Below are 26,438 nucleotides of genomic sequence, written 5' to 3'. Positions count from 1 at the left end.
TTAGATTAACCCACAAAGAGAGGTGTGAGTGGTCTAACTGGAAAGTGTATCTTTCTCACCACCATTTCTTGAGAGACACACTAAACACAGAAAAAAGAGCCTGATTCCTGTCTCCATTACACCAGTTTAATGCTGGCCTGACTACAGTGAAGTCATTGGAGTTATTCTAGAGTAAAATTAGCATAAGGGAGTGGAGAATCCAGTGGCCTTCTGGAATATAGTGATCAACCGGAAGTATTTTATCTAACTAAAGTTGCAGAATACGATAATTTGCTAAACAGCTGACAAAGCACTGACTGTGGTAGTATCAAAACAAGAGGCAAGGGCGGTAGTGATAGCAAAGGGAAGAGGAATAAAATCAGCAGCTAAAGAATTATTTTGTCAGCCATTTTTATATCTGTTTTACCGGTATTTTGTATTTACTACATAAATCCTGAGTTCTTTCACATTATTTCATTTGCTAGCCTTGTGCCTTTATCAAAGGCCCTAATGCAGGCAATGAGCTAAAACAACAAACTACTCTCCATGCAGTCCACAGATTAGCTGATTTGTATCAGCATTAGCCCTAAGGATAATATTATGTGTCCTAACATCCTGAAAACAATGATTTAATTTAGAAGTTCCATGAGGACATCGGTGCTAACATGTATTTATTGCTCTATCTTGTCCCCAGTTATGTCATCTCAAGTCTTAATACAACATTATGATTTCAATGTGTTCAAGGTATATTGGACTGAAAATTGTATCGGTTACAGACAGAGTCACTGAAGAGGGGTATATAAAGTCAATAGCACTCACTGGATTACTGATTCATCTTTAAGGGATAGATTAGTATGCAGCCAAAGTCTTCACAGAAATCATGCGTATGCATGTGCACATTCACTTATTTGCTCACTGCTCAGACCACTTGCAATTCACCCTGGTGCAGAGGGTCAGTACAAGGCTTCCGTATCCCTTAAACTCTTGAAGTCAAGAATAAATTAGACATAAATGGTGCATAAATCTTGTGCTGGCTCTCTGCACAGAGGTGAGTATTTCACCTCCCACTGCACAGAATGAAGGTTGGCTGGAACACAACAATTCCATTATAAGAAAAATTTTGATGTTTCAAAATTTGTTTTTTGAACAAGAAACATCATCAGAACAAAAATGTGACCTTGCGAGAGTGAGCCACCTCAGAACCTGGGTCTCTTTCTCACTCTCTCCTGTTGGAACTGTTCCACTTTGTATTAATAATTAAATATTGGGCCAGAGAAATAGACAAAACAGAGAGCAGGGACTTGAACCTGGGTCACCTCCATCACAAGTAAATGCCTTAACTGCGTAGCTATGCTAGGGTGGGTTTTGCTTGCTTTCCTCTTCCCCCTGAAATTCCGTTCTGGACCCACAAAACCTTTTTGATGGGAAAAACTTGGCAATTTTTTGACCACTTTTACACAGAACCAATACAAGGTCCTCTCTACTATTTTAGGTCCAGTAGTGAAGCTGGACAGGGGGACTACAAGTGGAGCAGCATGCAATGCAGTCTTGCCTTCTCCATAATCTGCCGTGGTGGGGCTGAGTGCTGGCATGTTTTGCAGCAGATTAGAGGAGGGACCACAAACTCCACAACGATGGAGAGGAGCTTACAGAATAGTTGCCATTGAGAGGTTGCATTTAGATCTGGTCATAAAATCAGGGAGGTTTCTATGGAAAATTTCAACAAAAACTAAAAATCTAAATTTTTCATGCAATTTTTTTTTGGGGGGGGGGTGAAAATTTGAATATTAAAATATTCAATTTGGAAATGCTATCATGCCGCCTCATGCTCCCATTCTCTATAGGCTGAGTTCTTTGGTCAGAGTAATTCACCAGCAATGCATCATGGTCTCCCCTCATGGCGAAGGGAGGTGGCCATAGTGTATCAAGGCTGATGTAGTTCAACTGGGGAGTCTGGTGCATAGAAGAGAATGGAGATAGCAGGTAACCAAACTTCAGTTCCCATGAAGCACTGTGGCAGCAGATCCAAATTTTGGTTTTCAGGCTTTCCGTTTTTCAATGAAAAATCAAAATTTTCTGTGGAAAGCAGACACTTATTTGGGAAAAAGTTTGTTTAAATGAAAACCCAATTTTCCGCCAAAGACAGTTTTGACAGAACATTTTCTATCCGCTCTAGCTGCATTACAGTCCAGACAGCAGAGCAAAACTCCATTCCCAGCACGAGGCCATTTTCTTAGACTGTATGCAGGGAGAGATGGATTTCCCCCACCATACAGAGGATGCAAAAAATTAAAAATAAAACAGCAATATTGAAACCATACAGAAAAAGAAACTTATTTTCTATGTAACCATTTTATTTATAGTAACAAATTTAAGTAAATATACCAATGGTGGGAGATGATCTACCTCAGCTAAGTTTTCTCCCATCTACACTTCTATGGTTCCTTGAGATTCTATTCAGTGAATGTCACTCTGCCCAAAGGTCCAATGGTCACATCTGTTCTAGAGGAGATGGGACTCTTCACCTCTCAGTACACCAGTAGGAGTAATGGCCACGACTTTCAAAAATATGAGCCCAAAATTTAGACAACTTAAAAATGTGTCCAGGTTTTCAGAAGAGCTGAACATCCAAGAAGCCCCATTCAAGCCAGTGGGAGGTGATGCGAATTCAACACTTGTGAAATCAGACCAGTTAAGCCTCAGTCCTGCAAACACTTACACACATGCTTTGCTTTACTTTACTAACACGAGTAACCCCAAACTGTTCACAATGGTACAGTTAAGCACAGGTGTAAGTGTTTGCAGGACTGGGGCCTTATTCAGGTGTGGATATAGAAGTTTAACTTTGGCCAAGAATTTCTAAAATAGGAACCTAAGGTTTATCTTCTATAGCTATATTCAAACACCTAAAATAAACAAGCTTATTAGCAAAACGGCCAGATTTTCAAGAACTCTGCAAATTTTGAGATGTCTAAATAGATTTTGTAACCTAACTTGAGGGTCCTATTTTTGAAAATCTAGGCCAATATACATTTTATATCATCCACCATACAAAATATTAAACAAACTCCATGCTCATCTTGTCTTTTCAGAAAATCCTTGTTTATATTAGCCCATAAATTTGAGATCGTCTTGATTTAGAGAGTCATAAAGCGTAGAGATGAAAAATACCTATTATGTCATCATGTCTACCTCTCTGCCAATACAGGGCTGTTCCTTATAGTATATTTCCAGAGCATTGTCCAGTCTACAGATATCCCAAGATTTGATGTTATTGCCATCCAGTATGAAAAAGATTCTCTCGCTTCGAATATGATCACTGAGTAGCATTGTTAATGACCGACCCTCTGGATGCTGCAAACGATGTACCGAGCTGGCTATTATAGCAATTTCTAGGTTGCCTATCCATCCTTTCACTAAAACAAGAACTTGAAACTCAAATTCAAGAAAGCGTGATTACATTTTTTTTTCTTTTCTGTTCATTTTCGTAGAGGTCTGCTCCTCCAAATTCCATCTGGCCAAACCCGAGAAAAAAGTGTTAGAAATCTCTTTTTTAAAACAAACAAACAAACAAACAAAAAATAACTTATTTTCACAAGGTTTCCAGCCCAGCGTACTCAATCCTGACCCCATTAAAGTCCATGAGACTTCATTCAGGACAATATCTCACTAACGATACTTAAGTGACAAAAACCAATCCATGCTTTGAGATGCCTATTTGAACTAAAGCTCCAAACTCTTTGAGGGTTACCATCGCTAAGAAAAAGGCCCTGGGTCTGTACAACCGTCACAGTCAATTTTGCTGATTTCTCATGTTTTATTCTGCAGCATGTCCGGGAGGAGCTGCATCACCATGCAATAACAGAGGACGTTGTTTTCAGGGTATCAATGGGGATGGAAAATGCACTTGTCAAGTATGTCCTTTCATTTTTTGGAACAATATTGTGTATCACAGCTAGAAATTACTGCATATTTACACCAGAAAAATACATCAAGTGAACTATTTCAGAAATAGTCTGCAGAGATGGTTTGGTTGGGAGGAGTTGGTTTTATTTTATAACTTTCTGCTCACATAGAACTTCAAATTACTCCTTATGACTATTTACCGCAAGGTTCCTATAATGTCCATTTGCTGGGAGTACAAAAAGTGGTGTTAAATAATTCCACCCAGAAGGGAAAAATAAAAGGTCAAATCCTTCTTCCTGATATGTGCATGTAAGCCACATTAAATTGGTCCACCTCATCCTGCACTGGATTATCTTCTAGAAACACTGCAAAGCATATGGTTAGGAGGGGGAGAATGGGATATAGGGTAGAATTGAGGCATTTTTTTTATTATTATTGATTAGCTAGTAATTATTAGACCTGAAATGAGCAGTCAGTTAAGTTCCGTTGCAATTCTTGATTATATTTTAAGTCTTCTGAGTTTCTGTGGTAGTGGTCAAAGCTCTGAATGGGAGCATAATGGCTAGCCATTGACAGAAATGACGTTTAATATATAAACATATGAGGGAGAAAAATTAGCCAAAGTAGATTTTACTTGGGATTTACTTGGCCAGGCCTCATCTTTGTGTGGGAAGTGTTTTTTCCAACTTGCTGTCTGTAGTTCTTTCAGCATTATAACATTTTCTTATTTATGGCTACTCTCCTTGTATTCAAATGTTTAATTACATAGCAGCATGATTTCCCTTGTGTGTTCTATAGGAAGGGTTTGGTGGGACAGCTTGTGAAACATGTGCTGAAGATAATTTATTTGGACCCAACTGCACTTCAGGTATGTCTGATCTTAGCTCCTTTTACAGAAGTGAAAAAATAAGACAAATTAAAACTGTATTAGTACAGGATGAATTGCACAGCCAATAACCTATGTGCAGCACTGAGAAAAATAGTATCCTTAAATATCTTTGTTTTATCATATAATCAAATAAACTAGAGCTGGGAAGAACCTACTAGATTATCCAAGTCATCTCGCCATTAGTGTTGGAATGTTTTCTACCATTTTTTTTTCATGGCCACATACGTATTTTTTTCTAAGTATGGGAGATAATTGTGGTATTTTAGAATACCACTGTGTGGTAACCTACTAAATACTGACTTGCAGTATTTTGAATACATTTTCCAACTAAAGCCCCTGTAACCATAGCATATAATTACACACCAAAACATTTATACAAAAAAAATCAAATAAATACAACATTGTATTAAAATCAGTGTACGAGTCAGACATTAAGTCACCAACCAAAATACTGTCATGAATGGGCTGTAACTTAAATATTCCGTAGTGGCTTTTCTACAATAATCACAGTAACTGTACAGCCTCAAGGGCACATTGTTTCCAACAGTTGTCCACTGGATGCCAGTGTTGATTCATATAAATGCTACTGAGACAACATTTTATAAAAATGGGACACTTGAATTATTGAGCTACAGGTTAATGTGGTATGTGCCTCCCTCAGTATCTCCTGTTGAAGCTGGTCCATGGTATATAAATAAAGAGGGAGAGAATCATTGGTCTCCCATATTCTGAGTGAATTCCCTAACCACCAGGCTACAGAGTCATCCTCATGCATAGGTGCTCTCTCTCTGTCAAAGAGTCATTTGGGCCAGAGAGAGAGAGAGAGAGAGCACGTAAGTATGAAAATGACTCTACAGCCTGGAGAGAAGGCAGACCCCACTTCAAACCCTTCCTCCACTGGTGGGGATTTGAACCAGGGCTTTCCCATGTCCCAGGTTTGTACCCTAACCACCTGCGTGTCAAAAATGGTAGTATTTAATTACTGCAACTAAAACATTAGTGGCATGTAAAACCACTGAAGACCTTGTCTCAAATACACTAACTTATTTATCAAAACTAATCCATTTCTACATATAGTTTGCAACTGTGCTCATGGAGTATGCAACAGTGGAATAACAGGGGATGGAGCATGCACCTGCTTGTCCGGATACCAAGGGCTTAATTGTGATCAGCGTAAGTACAATATTTTTCTTCCAGGACATATTCACTAACTTCTTTATGGTGGCTATTGATGAGGGCTAAATATATTAGTTTAATGCTTGTGAAAGTACAGCAGCAAAATACACACCCCAACTCAAACTCCATCACATCTCAACCTAGCAAAGACCCGTGATCATTATCACTGCATTATTACATCATCAACCACTACATCACCACTCACCAGTGGCCACATCACCACTCACCAGGGCCTTGCTCATCTATACTTTGCATTGGTTCTTGTCCAGCAGAAAGCGTGTAATGTTCTCTAGTGTAATATTCAGCCACAGTATAACCTTTTGCCTTCTTTCTCTCCAGCAATACCTGAGTGTGAGGCCTTGCAGTGTCCTGAAAACTCCAGATGCTCTGTTTCTAGTGAAGAGGAAACAAAGCTGGAGTGTACATGTCTTCCCAATTACCATGGAGATGGTGAACAATGTGAGCGTAAGTACCTCCGAAGCCCAATGGGCCAAGGTCACCTAATTTCTGTCCATTAAAGCAGCACAAGTGAACAACGATTTACATTCGCTGAGAGAGATCCCATCACATGGTGACTCAGCTGTCTGACTGAGCCTAAATACAAACATTATGGACGAGCAGAGCACGTGCTACTTTTCCAGTTCTAGATGAAGTATCAAAGCTCTGCAATTTCTGCTGGGGTGAAAGGTTTGCCACAGTGTGTTCTTTACCACCTTCACCGTGCCACTTGAACTGTCAGGTTTTCCCTCCCCCAAATGAAGCAGTGACACACAGGTCTGGGTATTTTGTCAGGAAGAAACATTGGTTTTTTCTTAGCTCAGCCAAAGTATGCAGCTGAAGACTCAATAGTGTTTATCTATTAATACAGTGAATGCTGGCCTGGATCAGACCCGAGATCCCTGTCATCTGGTATTTTGCCTCCAACAATAGCTTGTGCCTGATGCTTCAGAAGAAAGTTCAAAGCCATGTCTACACTACAGCTTATGTCGGCATAACTTACGTCACTCAGGGGTGTGAATAAATTGCCCCCTTGAGTGACATAAGTTACACTGACAGAAGCACAGGTGTGGACAGCACTATGTCGGCAGGAGAGCTTCTCCTGCTGACATAGCTACCGCGTCTCACGGAGGTGGCTTTATTATGCCGACAGAAGACAGCATTTTCACCAGATGCGGTGCAGCGGCACTGCTGTAGTGCTGTATGGGTAGACAAGCCCCAAGAAACCATATCAGAGAAGTTTCTCCCTGTCTCCCATAGTCAGTGGTTCTTCTGTGGCCTGAAGAAAGAGAGATTATATCCCTCTATATTATATTTTATCTAGGGTACTAATGGCAAAATTTGCTACTAGGTTCAATTTTTTAAACTACACAGTGAGTTTGTTCAGGGATGGATGAACTAGTTCAAATAACTTTGAAATCACAAGCAATCACTTGTGCTTTAGTTTCCCCATTGGCTACTATCAGTATTACAGATGAAGGGCCTGATCTTGATCAGCTTACTCTCAGTCTTATTGTGTTCCAGGACAGCTGAAGGCCCCTCCCCCAGCCTAAGGGGAGGAGCTACTGAGCCCGGGACCCAACTAAGTTCAAAGGGCAACAAATGAAAAAACAGGAACAGGTGTGGGAATCAAAGGGTCAAAAGTAGGGAACCTGAACGGGACCCTGAGCAGAGAACCCTGGACAGCACTCACTGCTCCTCAAAGGTGTCTAGGAAGCCAGGGGACGTGGCCCAGAGAAACTCTGCCCGGATGCGTGAATGGAGAGAGGAACAGAAATAGGCCCCCACAGTCGCAGAGCACTCCCTCAGTCAACATCCTCTCCCTAGTGTTATAGTCACTTTGGCCAGTGCTAGGAGGAGAGGTTGACGAGGAGGTCTCAACTTTGTGGGGCCACAGATGGGGTGTGTACACATCAGAAGGTGTGAGAAGTTACTCCCATGAGTAATGCCATTGACTTCAATGGAAATACTCATGTAACTGTTGGGTGCCTAATTTGGCCCTGACTCTACAGCAGAATGGAGGAAATGAACTAAATCACTCATGGGCCAATCCTCTATGCCTGCTGATTATGTGGCATCATCTTGTCCAGCTATGTGAAAGAAAACTATAAACCTTTAGTTTGGAAGGCCCATTCTGCTGAGTGAGTTTCCTACTAAATCTAACTTTCTTTAGGGCAGCTACTTTAAGTCATGTCAACTACCTGATCCTCTGTGATCACAATTCATCAAATAACTGAGCAACAGTAATAACTAAGATTTTTTTAAATGAATGCGTTATTGTACGTTTCATTGGCTAATAACTCAACATGCCAAATGTAAAGGTCACATGTACAAAAACACAGATAGTTGTTTGCTATGTTGGTATAAATATGGTCCTATATTATATCTTCACGTTGATGCACTACTCTGGATTTAGCTATTCTAGGCAGTTTATTCTATCAGTTCTGTTTGGTATTAACAGGCTCCACTACCCCCTTACTCAGTTTTTGCAGCTTTGGGGTAATTATTCATTTGTTTCACTCATGTTTTTTCAAGCTATCAACCCGTGCTCAAAAAAGATCTGTGATCCGAATGCTTATTGCACCTATCTTGGACCTAATCGTCATAAATGTGTTTGCCAAGAAGGTTACAGAGGGGATGGCCAAGTTTGCTTACCAATAGACCCCTGCCAAGGGATGTTTGGAAATTGCCCTACAGAGTCTACCATTTGCAGATATGATGGACCAGGAAAGGTAAGTGCATGACATTTCTGAAATCAACTGACTAGGTTCCAGAATAGATTTTCTTTCGGGAGAGACAGTCTTGCCTAGTGAAGAAAGCATTGAACTGCGCTTCATGAGACTTGGGTTCTATTCCCAGCTCTGCCATGGCCTGTTGGGTGACCTTAGGCAAGTCGCTTTGTCTCTGTGTGCTCCTATATCCCCAGTTTACAGAGAGGGATAAATGATACCACACTCCTTTATAAAGTACTTTGAGATCTACTGATTCAAGAGCACTGCATAAGATCTTGTTATCACTATTAATTCTGCTGGCTATCTGAGTTAAATATTCTGCAGTAAAATTCCCTCCATTGATCAGGTGAGCCTTCCGAAGATCCCACCTGTTCTGAATGGACATTAATGTTCCTGTGGCATTTTTTGTGAGAGGTGGGGCTTGCCTGGGAGTCCTTGACCATAAATTTTGCCTCCTCCCAACTATTTTGCAGTCCACTGTGTGCTGGTTTGTTGGCCTTCGCTATGCCAGACGTGGCAACATTTCAGTGATGCTACCTGCCTATATTGTAGTTTATAAAATACTTTGGGATCTTTTGGGGAAGAAAAGGGCTATGTGATTATAAATGTTACCTACAGCAGTGATTTTAATAAATGCTTCCGTATAATGCAATTGTGCATAAAGAATTGTATTTCATTTTGAAGGGTAGCATTTGAAAGCCAGAAATTGTTTAGGACAGATGTTATCTAGAAAAGGGCTGAATAAGGGCTAAATCTGGGTAAGCTGCATATGTGCATCTGAACTTGCTGGAGGCTCACTTAAGCATTTTGAAGTTGGCTTTAAATCCTTGCCCTGGCTTTTATGACAGAAAAATGCTGAAAATAGCAAGTCATTTATGAAATGTGAAATACCATCTAACTTCTGTCTTTCTGTTCCTGATTTAGTCCCACTGTGAATGCAAAGAACATTACAGAAACTTAGTACCTGGAAAAGGATGCAGTATGACAGATATCTGTGAGACTAACAACACCTGCCACAAAAATGCAAAATGCACTATGGTTGCACCAGGACAAATTGCGTAAGTTTTTCTTCCCCTTCTTATATCTTTCACTGCAATATATTTTGTTCAGTAAACAGGCTATTAAGGCAAAAGAGATGGCTGAGCAACTCTCAATGTATCACTGGCAATTTCTTTAGAAAGTCACTTTATAAAACTTTGGAACATATTAGATCCTGCTCCTAATGCAGGAACAATGCTCGGTATACTGTAGCGAACAGCAAGATAGCTGTGGGTTGGGGTAAGAGAACATGCATAGGATGTTGCATTTATATTGATCACTTACAGCCTGATCCAATGTCCACTGAAGTAAACGGAGCTCTTTCACTGATTTCAGTACGCTTTGGATCAAACAAGTATGGTGGTATCGTAGATGGTGGTGCAGTATGTTAGCAAGGAATTATACAGCATAATGCTACAAAGAATATGTACTGTTGTTTAATGGAAAATCAGTTTAATGCAAAACTTTAGAACCTAATATGAATACCAAAAAGTTAAACTATAAACCTTTTTCACTCTCCAGAAATGCTGTAGTATGCTTGGTTGATAGGAGTGTGTTTATAGTGTTGCTCATTAGGAACTGTAGTTTAGAATATGGCTGATAATACCAAGTAATTACTATCTGGTGTCAAAAATATTTTCCATATCTGTGTTCATACTTAGCATAAAGGGAATTCTCTTGGTTTAAGGAAACGACATCTTATCAATTTTTTGCATTCTCAATCTGGTTGTGCTTACAATATTAATGGAACTTTTCTATGATAAATTACTGTACATTTAGTACAAGTTTATATAGAATGTTCTTCTGTCAGGAGCTGGTGACACAGACACTTCTCTGTGTTTCACAATCTACCTTGTGATAACAACACAGAAGTAGAGCATGGTGGGAAACAGTTTTCCTGTCCTGGGAGATTTTTTGAGGTTCAAAATAAAAATACATTTTCAAAAAATTTCACAAACCAAAAGTCTGAAAAAAATTCAAATCAGCTCATTTTGTTTCATTTTCATAATTTTGAAATGGTTTGTTTTGATCTTTTTAATTCTTTAATTTACATTTTTTCTATAAATTAACTTTGATTTCAAAACAAAAGTTGTTTCAAATCCAAAATGGAACTTTTCATTTAGAAAATACTGAAATAGGATGTTTTGACAGTTTTAATTGTTGTTTCTTGTTCAAAATTAGTTCAAAATAAGAATTTCTTTTAAAAAAAAAAGTCAAACTTCAGCCCTGCGCAGAACTTTCAGTTACATAAACCCACAAAATGGTGCTTGTAGAAGGAGCAGTATTGAGTAGTAACAGAGCAGTAAAGTACAAATCAGATCAATAATTTATGCAATAGGGAATGAAACTAAAAATATTTCTAAATCATTTGCCATCGCTGAATAAAAAGAAACTGATAAGTATGACTTATTTCTTTAAAAATCTGCTAGCCATTTCATTCCAGAAAAGGATAGACATATGAATGGTATTGCTTTTACTGAAGGGAACAGAGGCCTGTGGAAAGCGTGGAAACCTTTATTAGTCCCTGTCTGAACAAGCAGAACATTATTACTTTAGTATTGGTAAAATAGATTACAACAAGATCATCCATTAGTTGGGATTTGAAACAGGAAACTTTTAGAAAATTTAACATCTGGGCTAACTCTGGAACCAGCATCGCAACGGTGGCACTACAGTCTAAACATGTGAAAATGAAAGTCACCCAACAAGAAAGCCGTAGAAAGTAAAATGAATAATGTCCAGCAAGTTTCTTTCCCATTTCATCATTTTTCATTTTGCCACTCTAACTCTTCAAGAGTTCAGGATTTTTTTTTCCTGAGCTGGAAAATGTAAAATAAAAAATCACCTAATGTCCCTGAACATCATTTGATTGTATTCTGTGGCAAAAGAATGGAGATGGGCGGGAATTCTAGATGTCCTCAAAAAGCTGAAAATTTTTGAAAAAATTGAGACTTCCCGTTTTGGGGAAAAAACATTTATAGTAAAAAAAAGATTTGAATGAAAATTGTGATAGCTAGGTGTGGGCACAGATACAATAAAGAGCTACTGGCGCTGCTATTGTATCACAGGTATAGATCGCAGCGATGCCACTGCTGTGTCTGACTGTGGCACAAATTTGAAACCTATGTGTCTCCAACTTTTAACCTCTTCTGCCTTTGTTACACTTGTAACTAAGCAATTGTGGTGGCCCCGAGCTAGACCCAGAACGTTTTGCTCCTCTCTCATAACTGGAAATTGTGCACTGTTGTTGTGTCACCTCCTCTGCAGTTTGTTTTCTTTAATGCACAGTTGTATTGCTGGTCTGCTTCCTCTGGAAGCTCTTTGGCTTAGAAGAAGACACTAACCAGTAGTTTGGGGGTTATTAAATAGAAGCAGCCTGGAAAATCAAGTCTATCCCTGTCTGTTTCTGTTCCCACATAGGTCTTTTCTGCACTAGTGTTAACATTTTTAAACAACATTTCTTCAAGACAAGAGTTACATACAGCGATGCCCTTGAGAGCCACTAAGAAACTTCAGCTGGTGCAGAATATGGCAGCTCAGCTAGTTAACAGGGCCGATTATTGGGAGTACATTAGATTGTAAACTCTTTGGGGCAGTGCCCAAAACAGGACCCCCAACCCTTGCCCTCTAACTGGAGCATATAAACCTCTTCCCTGACTTTTCTCGTGTGCTTTTTTACTTCTCTGTATTTGGACTCTGTTCCTAAAATAAAAAACACTGGTTAAGAAGCCAAGTCTCTTTCCAATGAAGGCTAAAGTATGGGGGAGAAGCAGGGAAATTAGCTCTCTCTTCTCTGCTAAAAGGAGAGAGAAAGAGCTACTTCCCCACTCCCCAGCTTGGGTAAGCAGTACTCCTCCACAGCTCCCATCCCTCCTTGACTTATGCAATGAGTCTTCCCCATCCTGTTTCATTCTTCTTACAGCTCCAGGTGAACAGATCCCACAACAAAGGTTCAAAGCATTAGGCCTGCTCCTCCCGAACTGTTCCCAGCCCTAATGGGAAACACTGGACTGAAACAGCCCCATTCAAAGAAAAACAAACACACACATTGACAGACTTTACAGATTGCACCAGGCAGATGCCCCAAACAAAAGAGACAAAAGTTGTCCAATATAGGCAACCGCCTGGCTGTTTGCCTGCTCCCTGCCCCAACACACAGCTAAATTAAGTCATGTAAAAGCCAAGGTGAAGTTCAAATTGTAAGCTTTGCTCCCAGGCAAAAGCGAAAATTGCAAAATGTTTATTCCTGCGACACCCAAATCCAAACCGAACAAATTGGCTTCTAACGCCATTCTGCACAGTCAGAGGTGGTATTTTTCTGAATAAATTAAATTACATTCCAAGCCACAATGCTCAGCACACATTTCTAAGCTCACCGTGACTCTAGGAATGACAGCAAATGAATGTGGTCAGCAATCTGCTTCCTTGACCCGCCTTTGCTGTAAAAGAAGACAGCATTCATTTACAAGCCTTAATCTGATTTCTCTGTTATTTCAAGAACAGCTTTTCCTGCCAAGTTGTTTCTCGGCTTTTTTAAGGCCCAGTTTCTTCTTTCCCCTGGGAGGGGGAGGAAACTCTGAATTCTTACACCCTCGACATGAGACTTGCCAAACCACTCCTCATCCCCCACAGAAAGAAGGGTTCAATCCAAAATGTTTCCAGGCAAAGAGGACTCATGCCTCTGCACCAGATCTGGAGCCCCCCTGTTCCCCACTCAGGCTTCATGGCAGTACAGATGCCCTCAGGATTCTCTTAAAGATCACCCACATAGAGGGGCTCCCAAGAAAAGTAATACTGCTGTTAGTCTGTATTAACATTCATGCTGTTCTTCCACTGGGCCCCTTGACCACTATGCCAGACCTCCTTCCAAACCTCTAGTTCTCCATGCTCATGGAGGACTCTGTGGACTTTAGGACAAGCAGGTTATTATCTTGGCAGCAGCTATCAGACATTCCCCTCTCTGCACAGGCAGAGGAGGTCTACGGGGGAACGGAGCACCATCTGGCTGTGGATTAACACTCCTGTACATGTGATGTGTGCGCGTGACAGGCAGAAGATGTACATTTGTAATACAAACAGGAGGTGGTCACATTGAGAGTGTTTGGTTGTATAAAGAAGATTCTTTTGATTGTGTAGAATAATACTCCTTTAATGATGCCTGTAGAAAACTCAGCCAGATGACTCATTAAATAATTAATTGGAGAGGGTGCTATTAAAAGCCAACCTTTGGCAACAGATGCCACGCAGTTATTTACCCTGCCCAGATATAGTTTCCCCCTTTCTCAGATATGAATGTGTGGTAAATGTTGACAAGTGCTGACTTTTAAATTTCAGCCATGGTTGCTGCTTAATTCATACCATGGGACCTGCAGGCAACCTACCAAGTGCAAAACAATAGTGGCAGCATTAGTGAAGATGGCAATCTAGGGAGATTTTCAAAACCAACTAACAATTTGGAGTGCCTACCTTGAGACACCTTGAAGGGGTCTGATTTTCAGAAAAAACTGAGCACCTGCCCTCTAAATAATCAGGACTCTTCAAGGTGTCTCAAAGTTGGGCACCCAAAGTTGCTATTTGCTTTTGAAAAGTCATGACCAGTTACGTACACTAGCACCTACTCCAGAAACATCGGTGGTTGTGTAATTGTAACAGGGCAAAGTCTAACATCTTCTGGAGGCTGGAGCCTCTCTTGGCAACATGATTGGGTCTTTGAACAGATGACACATTCCAACCAGTAGAGGGCAGTAGTGCACACATTGAGGAAGGACGGAAACACACAAAATGAAACAAGGGGATTTTATATCATAAAGGCTGAATAAATTTGCTATAACTATGCTAAACTACCAGTAATGTTGACAGAAATTACTGTTAAGCTTGTTAGCAGTATTTTAACCACCACCTCTTTGTTTTGCTAAATGGACATATGCAAATAATTGCCAATAGAGAGACAGTGTACATTATGGGAGATAAAAACATGGCTTCAAATGTACGTAGCTATAGCTTGGTGATACTGTACCAAATCATAATCATATCAAACCCCTTTATATTTAACTAATACAGACCCAGCCCGAGAAGTTTAGCCTGAAGAAACTATAAAATCTGGCAAATATACATTTCTAAAATTAAAGTCTCTTTGTTGTAATGTCATGCAACTTCACTTTCATCACCTTCTGTGGTTTTGTACTAACACAGGACACAAATCCGGTTACTGCAGTAAAATAAAATTGCTGCTGGTCAAACAATGAATACATGTATTAGCTTTATTTGATAAGTGGCAGAAAACTGAGGAATCATTTATTCATTGAGCGGTATTTGACATCTGTAGAACTGGTCAAAGGGAAATGAAATATATTTGCCAATCATAAAAATGCCAGAACTCAGATAAGTGACTCACAACAATTCAATTAGCTCTGGTTAAAATCTGAATGATACAACAGCATCAGTATACAACTGATGCCACAAGTAAATTTTGTTCTTTTCACAGGTGTACTTGCCAGAAGGGCTATGTAGGTGATGGATTTGTATGCTACGGAAATATAATGGAGCGCATCAGAGACCTGAACACTGAACCGGGAGGACAATGGCAAGGAAAATTGACATCTGCCATAGCACTCATTGGTAGGTATCTAAGGAAAAGAATGTAGATTTAGCCTGAAGCGCTGTCAGCAAAGAAACAACATTTAGCCTGAAGCCTACAAACTCCCAAGACCACTAAAAGTGTGAGGGTCCCTCACTCTGTATTTGTTAATTAGCCCTTGAAGTATCGAGTGTTTCATGAGTTTAGTCAGGCTGAGTGACAGCTGATTGCAAGGGCTCTGACAAGGTTTCCTCTTTGGCCTTCTGGAACAATACCATGTGAGTTAAGATAAGCCTCAGCCCAATTTTTTAAATTAAGAATGAGAACACAATTTCTGCTTGGAGAAAGAGGGTTCTCCTCCATTGAGTCTCTTCTTCTAATCACTTTGAGAGAGGGCTCCAGAAAGGTGACTCTTGGACTTGTTTATTCTGACACATTCTGCATTTAGATCTCCTTAATTTGAGGGACTTAGAAAAGGAAAGAAGAATCTCAGTTTATATTTGTTTAAGAAATACATTTGTAACTCTGTTCCTTGCAAAGAGAGCCTTGACAATGCAAACTGATGTAAACCAATCACTAGGGTTGAAGGCTTGTCAATGATTTTTTCACTAAGATCACAGGTAACGCAGAGTCCAGTCACCCCTACCACAGCTGGCCTTTGAGGTTGGAAATATTACTGCCATGGGTCCTTCAATTTTTAGGAAGATTTCAAATCAGTGCAGAGTCACAGGAAGCAGCCCCTCCCAGGCTCTCTCTAATGGCATTAGGACTGCAGCAAGATTTCTATTAGCCACCTACTTATGGCTAAACTCCTCTCTGGCACAGATAGTAGGATTCTCTGGCTCAGTAGTGTCAGAGGAAGCATAGATAGTTCAGTGGATTCAAAAGACTCAGCTATGACATGGAGATTTTGTAGTGAATCAGAGATGCAACTTAGCATTTCCATAGCACTGCCCACTGAAGGATCTCAGAGCATTTATAAATATTAAATGAATATAATCCCCCTATGAGATAGGTAAGTATTCTTATCCTCATTCAACAGAGGCATAAAGTGAAGCACAGAGACGTAAAGTGATTTTCTTAAGATCATACAGTTGGATCAAAAATACAGCTGGGTATACAACTCTGGAATCCTGACTTCCAGCACTTTTCTCTACCCACTTTTAACTCTACATTTACTTTGCAACCACTGTACAAAATAGCTGTTATTGTACTCCATAGTGTCAAATCATAATTCTATGCTGATGGTACGAGCCAGATAAAATGACACATTTTACAGACAGAACAAAGACTTACCACCATACTAGATCATAATTTCCAACCCCTTGCCAAGACAGTTCGATATTTTGTGCAGTCTAATGATATCAGTTAAAAAAAATGGCCATTATAAAGCAGATGCACTGTTGGAATTTTGGCAGTTCAGATGTTTTTAATACCGTTACTAAAAGAGAAATGGAAGGAAGAGGCCTGGTTGGAAGTGGAGGAACACAGGAAGGATGGTGACAATGAAAGTAACTGCTGGAGAGAAGAAAGCAAAGGAAGCTAGGGCAGATTCTTCATTTATCTGGAGTGCAGAGCTGTGTTTGGTGAATAAAAAGAAATGTGGCTCATTTGTGAACTGCCTTATATAAACGAGAAATGAGGGGGAAAATCTAGGATGATTTTGGTTTTGCAAAGCCAAACTCCATACCCAGGGTGGCTTTTATCTGGATCCCATTTTATCAGAACCCAAAAAGTTCAGATGGCCGAGTAAATGGATTCATCTTATTACCAGTGATTGCAAGCATCTCATGAGCACAGCAACAAAAATACATCATCTTCTGTCACAATCTTTAAAAAATTGACAGACAGATATTCCCAAAATGATTTTACATATCTGAGTTAAATCCCTAAAAGCAGAAAATACACAGTTAAATTATTTGCATAATCATCTTCACCATGTCCAGTTATTGCAATAAATCTATGCAAGGTTCTGAAGTCCTCCCCAGAGAAGAAAGGGAAAACCCTACGTTCGGCTAAAGATAAAATGTGGTAATTTTTGCCAATAAACCCACTTTTTGCAGTAAAAATAGGAATATTTTGCATCAGGATTATGTGCCAGAGTTACACCTCATTTGTTGTACAGTATATTCCCCACTCTTTGTCCAACCTTTACCTATTCTATGCTCCTTTAGATATGTTAGTGTCTGGAAGGACAGTGGGAATGACTGACAGCAGTTTTAGGCATCAGTAACGTCAAATACATGACTTGAGGCAGGCATGGACACTGTTCAGTTCTTTAGAGCAACAGAACCCTAGAGCGTGCTATGAATTTAAGATGGATCTTTAAATCCAGGCCTTGTACTCCATAAAAAAAATAATCCAAAGATGGTTTGTGTCACGACTCAAGCACAACAATATGGTCCAATGAATAGGACACTGGAGAGACAGACAGAGAGCTGGTCCTATTCCTGCTTCTGCCACTGATCTGCTATATAAGCTTGGACAAGTCACGTCCCCTCTCCGAGCCTCTAATTTCCCTCCCGTCCCTTATCTGTCTTGGCTATTTAAACTAAGATCCTCAGGGCAGGACTGTGTGGCCCTGTGGGTATGTCAGCACTGCAGCTGGGAGATGGTATCATTCCCAGCTCAGGTAGCTATATAGATGTGTGTTTTGTTCAAGGTAGCGCATTAAAACCAGCCGCACGGCTGCGGCAGCACAAGCAGCAGTTCATGCTAGCTCCCTGCATCCAGTTCCATTCAAGACCATAGGCATGTGTGCAGGCAGCTACCGGAGCTGCCACCGCAGCCACGCGGCTCTTTTTAGGGTGCTGGCTAACACGGGTATGTGCGCCCAAGCTGGGAATTACACCTTCCAGCTGCAGTGTAGACATATGGGTTTGGATAGTGCCCAGCATAATGGGGCCTTGATCTTGGTTGGTGCTTTTTGGTGCTGCTGTAAAACAACAAGCCGTCTTTCCCCATAGCCAACCCTGGGGCATGAATGTTCCCCTTCATTTTGCCAGCACTGAGAACCTACGATATACGCACGTCAACTGCACAGGTTACTTTGCTTTACACGTTAACGGCATGTCGATGTCTTTGAGAGAACAAAAAGTAAACAAACTGCACATTCTGCATCTTCAAGCCAAATGATAGAATCTCAAACGGCGTTTGGTGTATTTATTCTAGAGTACACAATGCCTGGGATAAACTAGAAAAAGACAAATGTGCTCCTTCAGTAAACTTTTACTGTTGTGCTAGATTTCAGAGTGGAGTGAATAACTGATTTTTCGGTTCACTACCCGTTCTGAAAAAAACGGGGGAACAAGTCATTTTGATCCGAATTGAATACAAACTTGTTCAGAGTTTTTGATAAATCGAAAAGTCCATTTCGCATTGAACTAACATTTAATTAAACTGGAAAATGTTTGGTTTTACGGCTCTTTTTTAAAAGGTTAGATTCACAAAACAGCTGGAGGGGGTGTTGGTGGCCCCATCTGTACCCTCATGGTTCAGGCACTCACCTGAGAGTGGGAGACCCAGGTTTAGATCCCTGCTCTGAAACAGGGACTTAACCCAGGGCTCCCCCTCTCCCAGGTGAATGCTTATAGAAGTCTTTGCACAATGGTTCAATGTCTTTTCAAGTATGTTATATACTGTGAAACAGCTTCAATAGGAGAGATTGAATGCCATCCCAAATTCAATTCTGGGTCTCCTGCATCCAAGGTGAAGGCCCCAATCACTGGGCTAAAGGTTAAAGGTGCTCCTTCTTCTCCATTGTTGCTTAAGTCCCCTTGTGAATCTAGTCCAAAAAAATTGTTGGCCAAAACTATTTGGCAAATTCACAACAGACTCACAAATTGTTTTGGTTTGAACAAAACTGCATTTTTCACTCAGCTTTGTTATAATTTGAAACCTCTGAAAACAGGGTTTAGTATTGAAAGTATTAATGGGCTTAACTATAGAATCAGTGCTACGGAACTGCTGTTTTGCAAATGATGTATCACCATGAATAGCAAATTAACTTTTATTACCTAACTATGTGTCCTGTGATATTTGCATTACCAGCAGTTAATTGGCAACTCCTCAAAGGGCCAGGTTTATTTAAAATAACAATCCTGTTTTCCTGGACAGAAACTAATGCATGGCTGAGAAAGTGCTGTTTTCCAGGCTTGTATGGGGTTCTGTTCCAAGGATGCTGGACTACCAAAAACTGTTCTAAATGTGCATGCCTCACCATATATAGTAGGTACAGTGAGGACTGGATTCCATGCATAATTTGCTGCTTATATTCCAGTCCAATCACCAAGCTATTTAGCTGTTAAAATTTAACAGTCACAGGTATTGTTATTCTGCTTTGTTGGCACTGACAGTATACCTTACTTCGTACAGAACGTAGAATATACAATACTGTATGGTATTCATTTTGTCATTTGTTTTTTCTTGTAAGAAAACGTCTATGAATGGCCTCTGAGTAGTCTGGGACCATTTACTGTTTTACTGCCAACAAACAAAGGATTCAAAGGAATTAACGTAAGTGGGGAGAGGTCGGTTGGGGTTGGATTCTTTAACTTTGTCAAAAATCAGATTTGTGTTGATATTTTGGATTCCACCATACCTTTTCAGCTAATATGATTTGAAACCGTAGAATACTGTCCATATGTGTCTAGGAGTCAAAGACTAAACCTTCCACACTTCAAAGAGAAGCAAAAAAAGTCTGTTTTGAGAGACAGGATGGATGAGGTAACATCTTTTATTGGACCAACTTCTGTTGGTGAGAGAGACAAGCTTTTGAGCTTACACAGAGCTCCTCTTCTAATCTTTTTTCAATTTTAATTTTTGTTTTTGAGTCTAGTTATAATGCAATGTTACTTTAAAACTTTAGGTTTTGTTACTTCCATTTGCCCCTAAACATATACAATTATTTACAATAAAAAAAATTTCTAAGGCCAAGATTTTCAAAAATGAGTGCCTAAAGTTAGGCTTCTAAGCAGGGGTAGTCAAAATATTTTCAGTGAAAAAGTTCTACCAAAACAAAAAATTTTCATTTTGATGGTGAAAATATTTCACACTATTTTTTCTGTTTTGTTTTAAACTGAAAATTGTCAGGTTTGGGGGGAATCTTCCACCATTTCTCTACCTTTTTTCTCCACTGGGATAGGACCAGGAGGCAAAGAGAGAAAAAGGAGGGGGAAACAAAACACAATTATTTGATTCATTCAATCAAGAAATTCCACATTTGGAAGGAAATGAAAATCTTTGCAAAAATTTCTGTTGTAAAAAAAAAAAAACAATGAAAAATTTTCAGCCAGCTCTACTTCCAAATCTGTAGTTAGGTGCCTAAATAAGTGACCTGATTTTCAAAATGTTGACTACCCAAACTGTTCCTTTGAAGGCAGTGGGACTACTCACATGCTTAATATTAACCGTGGGTGTGAAGTGCACGATCCATTGCCCAATGAATTCAGAGAGATTCCCATTGATGGCAGTGGGTCTTGGATCACGTCCTGAAGGCTCCTCCTTTCAGGAGATAGTGTCTGAATCTCATATGGTTAATTCAGGACATATCTATTGCAAAAATAGATGGACAGAGCATGAACTCATCAGGATTTTGGGGCAGAGGGGTGGGGGGACTAATAATGCCTTTAATATAAAGAAAGAAAGCACTGTTTTTCTGCTCTTCTAGATAAAGGACCTCCTGAGCAATAAAGATAATGCCCTGTACTTTGTGAAACTCCATATAATTGCTGGTCAGCTGAACACCAATAGCTTGAATAATACAGATACAATTTACACCTTGACTGGAAAGCCAGGGGAGATATTAAAAGGTGATAAGGTAAGAAGCGTGTCTAGATTTTGCTATAACAGTAGCACCCACAGGGGACCTCTTGCTTCTTTTACTTTAGCAAGGAAAATGGCAGTCCCATTCAATCTGAGGCAGCAGGGTGCAGTTAGAGTTCAGGCTAAGAAACGCAGCCCTGTACAATAGCCAGAGTTCAAACATTGCAGAGAGCTAGGGTGAAATCCTGGCCCCCCTGAATTCAATAGCAATGCTCCCACTGACTCGGCAGAGGCAGAAATTCACCCTTAGAATTCTAGCGTAACTTAACGGGTAACAAAAGCTTTTATTTGTTAATAAAGATGTTCTCAAAAATTAAGTCCTCGTAAGCACAGAGACATAGCCGGCACAGACAACAAGCTACCCTCCACCACAATGATAGGCACAGCACAAGAATCTAAATCAAATAGTAAGGAAAACAGAGTGGAGGCCACTCAGATGGAGATGGAAAATTGCATGCAGGGCCCTGTACCTCTGTAGGGAGGAGAGCAACCACAGTGCATTGCAGAACCCTGCCACAATTTGGCCACCCTTTGAGAGACATATTCGAAATAAGTCATCAGTATAAATCAAATCAATATGGCAAGAGCATTGGGGGAAAGGTGGGGGAAAGTGCATCCCTGGTGCAACTCCAGTGAGGTAAATTTGGAGTTAACTCCACGGATATTTTCCCATATTTTCATAGATGCTACTCTATGGATTTGTACTAAATTTAAGAACTCTTTTTAAGGGCAGGTCATGTTGTTCATAAACCTCTCGATTCCTTAAGCCTGTATGACGACTGAAATCCAGCTCACCTTATTTCTTTCAGTAGATCAGAAGCATCTAGGGATGCCTATGCTTAAAACGCTACAGCGGTACAGTGGCGCTGCTGCAGCTGCGCCACCGTTGCGCTTCAGCATAGACTCTCCCTATGCAGAGGGGAGGGATCTCTTGTCAGCACAGGTAATTCACCTCCACAAGGGGTGGTCGCTAGGTCAAGGGAAAAATTATTCTGTCAACCTACCGCTGTTCTACACGGGGACTTAGGTCAGCTTAAATACACCCCATGCGCCACAGTGACGCTCACCTAATTTTCTAGGGCAGACTAGGCCAGGCCCGATCTGACTTGTTGTTTGTTTTCAACAAACAGCAGTTGTTCCATTTATAACAGGAAAGTGCAAATGCAGCCTGAGGTGCATGAGTTTCCTGCAGATTTCAATACAAAGCACGATCAGCAACATTTTGTTGTTCTAAATATATATAATATAAGGAAATGGTTTGTATTCCCTCAAGACTATTGGAGTTTATCCATTTAGCTGCAATCACATTTTAAATGGTTTCCTGACAGATTTTCATTAGCGTCTGTCATCAGAGCTGTATTATTGCAAACTTAAATCCCTCCCTTCACCAGTAGGCGAAAGCTCTTCACCATCCTTGCTTCTCTTCTGAACTTTGCTATCCTGCAACCAAGTAACATGGGCCACATCCAAAGTCCCTTGAAGTCACTGGGAATCTTTCCAATTTCTTTGATGAGCTTTGAATCAGGCCCTAGAGCCTGATAGATTTAATTTCAGATGATGGCCCTGGAAGTTATATGCTGTATGCAACACAGACACGTCATATTCTCAATTGAAATGCAACAGTTCCAAGAAAAAGGACTGAGCACCTATTCTCTGGCTTGTTTTAGGACAATCAGTTAAAAATTAGGATTCAGGGGAGTAAGAAGAAAGGAAAACTCTTACAGGGGGATATAATTGCTTCCAATGGAATTTTGCACATTATTGACAAAGCCATGGACAACATAGAACCAACATTTGGAAGCAGTAAAGAGGTAAGGCCTAATACATGCAAGTGTCAGCAGGACTTTTTTTAAATTTACTTTTAAATGACGTTAGTATTCATGAAATGTGCCTGAAGGAGAACAACTGTGCAAGTTTCCTCAATCTCCCCTGCCACTGTGCTCAACCCTGACCCGCAGGGACAGGCTCCGAAGTAAAAGGAGGTGATGTGGTTTTCATGCCATTCAGACATTTGCTTCTCTGCTGATATGGTCACTGAAAGGGTCAGTTGCAATGATGGTTTTTGACATGTGGACGCTGGGAACTGGACTAAAACCATCAACTCATGTCAGAAGAACAGCCATTAGATGATAGTGACATTGGGGTAACTCCTGACCTGAGTTATGTTCAACCAGCAACCAAAATACTGAAGGCCACGATTTCGAAAAATGACCACTAAATTTGGGTGCCTCCATTTTTCAGTGCTCGCCCTCAGACGCCTTCTCAGGACACATGTTCCTGTGTGATCTTGGGCAAGACACTTAATTTCTCTGTATTTCGCTTCATTGGGAAACACAGAAAATAATCCTTCAATACTCCCATCCCTTGTGTGTCTTGTGGATTTGGAATGCAAATTCTTCAGGGTAGGGCCATCTCTTCCTATGTGAAAGTACAGTGCCTTGTACAATGGGGCTCTGATCTAAGCTAACATGTCTCAGTCCTACAGCAACACAACAACAAATACATCTAGGTCTTCAATGACACAGGACTTGTACACACTAGCACTTACTTCAGAGAATAAGCCATCCCCCCCAAGTGACATAAGTTACTCCAGTGGTTCCCAACCTGTGGCCCGGGGGGCCAAAAGTGGCCTGAGGGGACTTTCAAAGTGGTCCACCCCTCCCCTCCTGCTGGCTGAAGAAGGGAGCCACTGCCTAAGGACCCAGGCGGAGCACGTTGCCGCAGGTCTACAGGACCGGCGCAGGCTCCTTGCTATAGCCAAGTGGATGGGAGATCAGTGCTCCCCTCCCCATGGCTATTGCAGGGGGCATGGCAAAGTGCTCCGCACTAGGGTCCCTGCTAAAGCCAAAGGGAGGGGAGCACTGATCTCCCATCCTTCTGGCTGCAAAAGAGAGCCACCGCCTATGGACCCAGGTAGAGCACATGGGGCTACAGGATGCATGAGGTTTCCCTGGTGCAGCCAGGGGAATGGGAGATCAGCGAGCAGGCAGCCTCCTTGCTGAACTCCTTCCGTCTGGCTCCAGTGGAGGGGCGGGGCTGCTGGCAGACACCAATGGCCCTTCAGGGTTGTAAAAATGGTACCTGAGGCCCTCGAACCAAAAAGGTTGGGAACCTCTGAGTTACGCTGACCCAAGCGCCAGTACGGCCAGTGCTATGTAGGCGGGAGAAGCTCTCCCACTGACATAGCTACCGCCGCTTGGGTGGAGTAATTATGCTGACAGGAGAGTTCTCTCCCATCGGCATAGAGCATCTGCACTAGCAGCACTACAGCGGCACTGTGACATTATTACAGCTGTGCCACTGTAGCAATTCTAGTGTAGTCTAGCCTTGAGACTCGGTCAATAATTCAAGTATTTGTAAACAAGGATTTTAGGAGCATGAACGTAGATATGACTATTGATAATACAGTTAAGATCATGTAATGAATAAATCTTAAAAAGCATTAGTGATTTCATTTCTTATTTAACTATAATGCAACATAACAGTGCAAAATACATTTTTAGGAGACCATAATGACAGTGATACAAGACAACAGAAGATACAGCCGATTTAAATCCATGTTAGAGGTAAGAATATAGAAGTGGGATTCCATAAAGCAATTTTTCAATGCACTGCACAGCTAGTATGTAATTTCCCTTTTTTTAAAAAAAAACCAGAAAACTATCCTGGGACTGGTCTTGGAGCAGGATGGTGGACCTTACACAATCTTTGTTCCAAACAACAATGCGTTGGACAACCTGAAAGATGGAGCACTGGACTACCTGCTTTCTACAGAGGTATAACTCTTCAGATAAGGCAAATCAATACAGATTCTTATACAGTAGGTATCTTTTACAGCTTTGGTGTTGATAAAACTAAGCTTTTGTGCTTTTGGATTTAAGCCAATTTTTTTCTATCAGCAGTCAGGAAAAGAGCTAATGTAGTCATCATCACCATGGCAAATCTCAAAGGGCCATAGCCTCCCTGCAGACTGAGTACCACTTGAGCTCATGGGAGGGACAGATTACACCACCACTGCCAACTGCACGGTTCTTACACCTTCCCCTGAAGCATGAGAAACAGGATACTGAGCTAGGTGGACCTTGGGTCTGATCCAGGATGGCAATTCTCCTGGCAGCGCCTAAGCAGCTTTAAAATGGAACTTTCACGCTAAGGAACAAGAAAATATATTTTCATAAACTGGATTTATCTAATTCTCCTTGTGATTTTTGCTAATATCTTTGTGTTTAGGCAAAAATATCCTCTCCCCCCCTTAATCCATCCTCTCTCCTTCTATTTGCTCCCAAAGTGAAGGCTGGAAAATTCACTGTCCTACAAGTTCCTGATAGAAAAGGCTCCTTACAAATGTGGGAACAAGTATGATCTTCCGAATTCTTCCATCAAAGGGGTGGGGTGCAGGATTTCTGTCCCATATAGAGAGACACTGTGAACCCACACTGGCTACAGGCCCCTGTTCCCTTTCTGATTGTCAGGTAACATGGCTAAACTGAAACCGTAGTGCCAGGGCTTTCCCTGTTAGCTGACCCCAGAGACTCTTTAAAAGAAGGTTTCACAGCACAAAGGCGGCACTGAGTAGGTGTTAATGCAGCTTCAGGCTTCATTAATTTTGGGTAGATTTACCGCTGCTAGAGGTGGGAAAGGACACATGCCCACAACTGGCACCTCCCCAACTCTTCCCACTTCATCTGTGCGGAAAGAGGAGATCAACAAGGGGAGGGGGGGAGTTCCTCTGCACTCTGATCCTAGGGAACATCTAGCAGGAAATGCACACCCTCAAAAGGAAATGCAGGTGAATGCACAAGAACACAGACCAGATGAGAGTAACTTCTAAGATAGACTAGATACAATGAGGAGAGCACTGTCTGGATTTCAGGGCAGCATCAATAATAGCACAGATATTTTCAATGCTCAGGTAAGTCACAAATATATCCTTATTTTGTCGGTGCGGTCTTACAGCAGATCAGTCGTGTGCTATCTGCATTTGGTTGACAAAAGCCCTTTGTTCATTTGTGCAGGGCTCATGGAAGCGTCTGGAGCTCATTCGATACCACATCATTTCTTATGCTCAGGTCAGTGACTCTGCTTGGCTGTCCTGTCCTAGCCCACGGCTGTCCCGGCTGTCTCTAGGAAAGCAGCACGCTGGCCATGATTTCAAACATTCCGCGTCGCTAAAAGCAAATGTTTTTCTAAACACCATTTCCACTCAGTGTTATCCAAAAGGGTAGCACACGGGGTAAGACTGTCTTCACTACAAAACAGGCGGGTTTTTTACGTAGAAACTTCCAACTCAATGTAAAATCCTAATGGAGACACGGTACTG

At 41.0% G+C, this 26,438-nt stretch overlaps 1 protein-coding gene and 1 long non-coding RNA gene across 3 annotated transcripts in view; one reads left to right on the top strand and one right to left on the bottom strand.

Moving 5' to 3' along the window:
• Window positions 1-26,438, top strand: part of STAB2 (stabilin 2) — a 128,585-nt gene that overhangs the window by 14,725 nt on the left and 87,422 nt on the right. The window contains exons 4-16 of the mRNA XM_067536088.1: window positions 3,808-3,893; window positions 4,684-4,753; window positions 5,852-5,947; window positions 6,290-6,415; window positions 8,483-8,679; window positions 9,604-9,737; window positions 15,203-15,336; window positions 19,728-19,810; window positions 20,964-21,113; window positions 22,786-22,929; window positions 24,622-24,684; window positions 24,775-24,894; window positions 26,134-26,187. Coding sequence (XP_067392189.1) covers window positions 3,808-3,893; window positions 4,684-4,753; window positions 5,852-5,947; window positions 6,290-6,415; window positions 8,483-8,679; window positions 9,604-9,737; window positions 15,203-15,336; window positions 19,728-19,810; window positions 20,964-21,113; window positions 22,786-22,929; window positions 24,622-24,684; window positions 24,775-24,894; window positions 26,134-26,187 — 1,457 coding nt within the window. The remainder of the gene's footprint in view (window positions 1-3,807; window positions 3,894-4,683; window positions 4,754-5,851; window positions 5,948-6,289; window positions 6,416-8,482; window positions 8,680-9,603; window positions 9,738-15,202; window positions 15,337-19,727; window positions 19,811-20,963; window positions 21,114-22,785; window positions 22,930-24,621; window positions 24,685-24,774; window positions 24,895-26,133; window positions 26,188-26,438) is intronic.
• LOC137145381 (uncharacterized) overlaps window positions 1-26,438 on the bottom strand; it is a 93,165-nt gene that overhangs the window by 34,912 nt on the left and 31,815 nt on the right. The window lies entirely within an intron of this gene.

Source organism: Emydura macquarii, unplaced genomic scaffold (genome assembly GCF_026122565.2).
Source record: "Emydura macquarii macquarii isolate MOO-44397 ecotype Brisbane River unplaced genomic scaffold, CSIRO-AGI_Emac_v2 contig_3530, whole genome shotgun sequence".
NCBI classification, from domain to species: Eukaryota; Metazoa; Chordata; order Testudines; family Chelidae; genus Emydura; species Emydura macquarii.
Note: the sequence above shows the minus strand (reverse complement) of the source record. Positions and strands in the feature narration are given on the sequence as shown.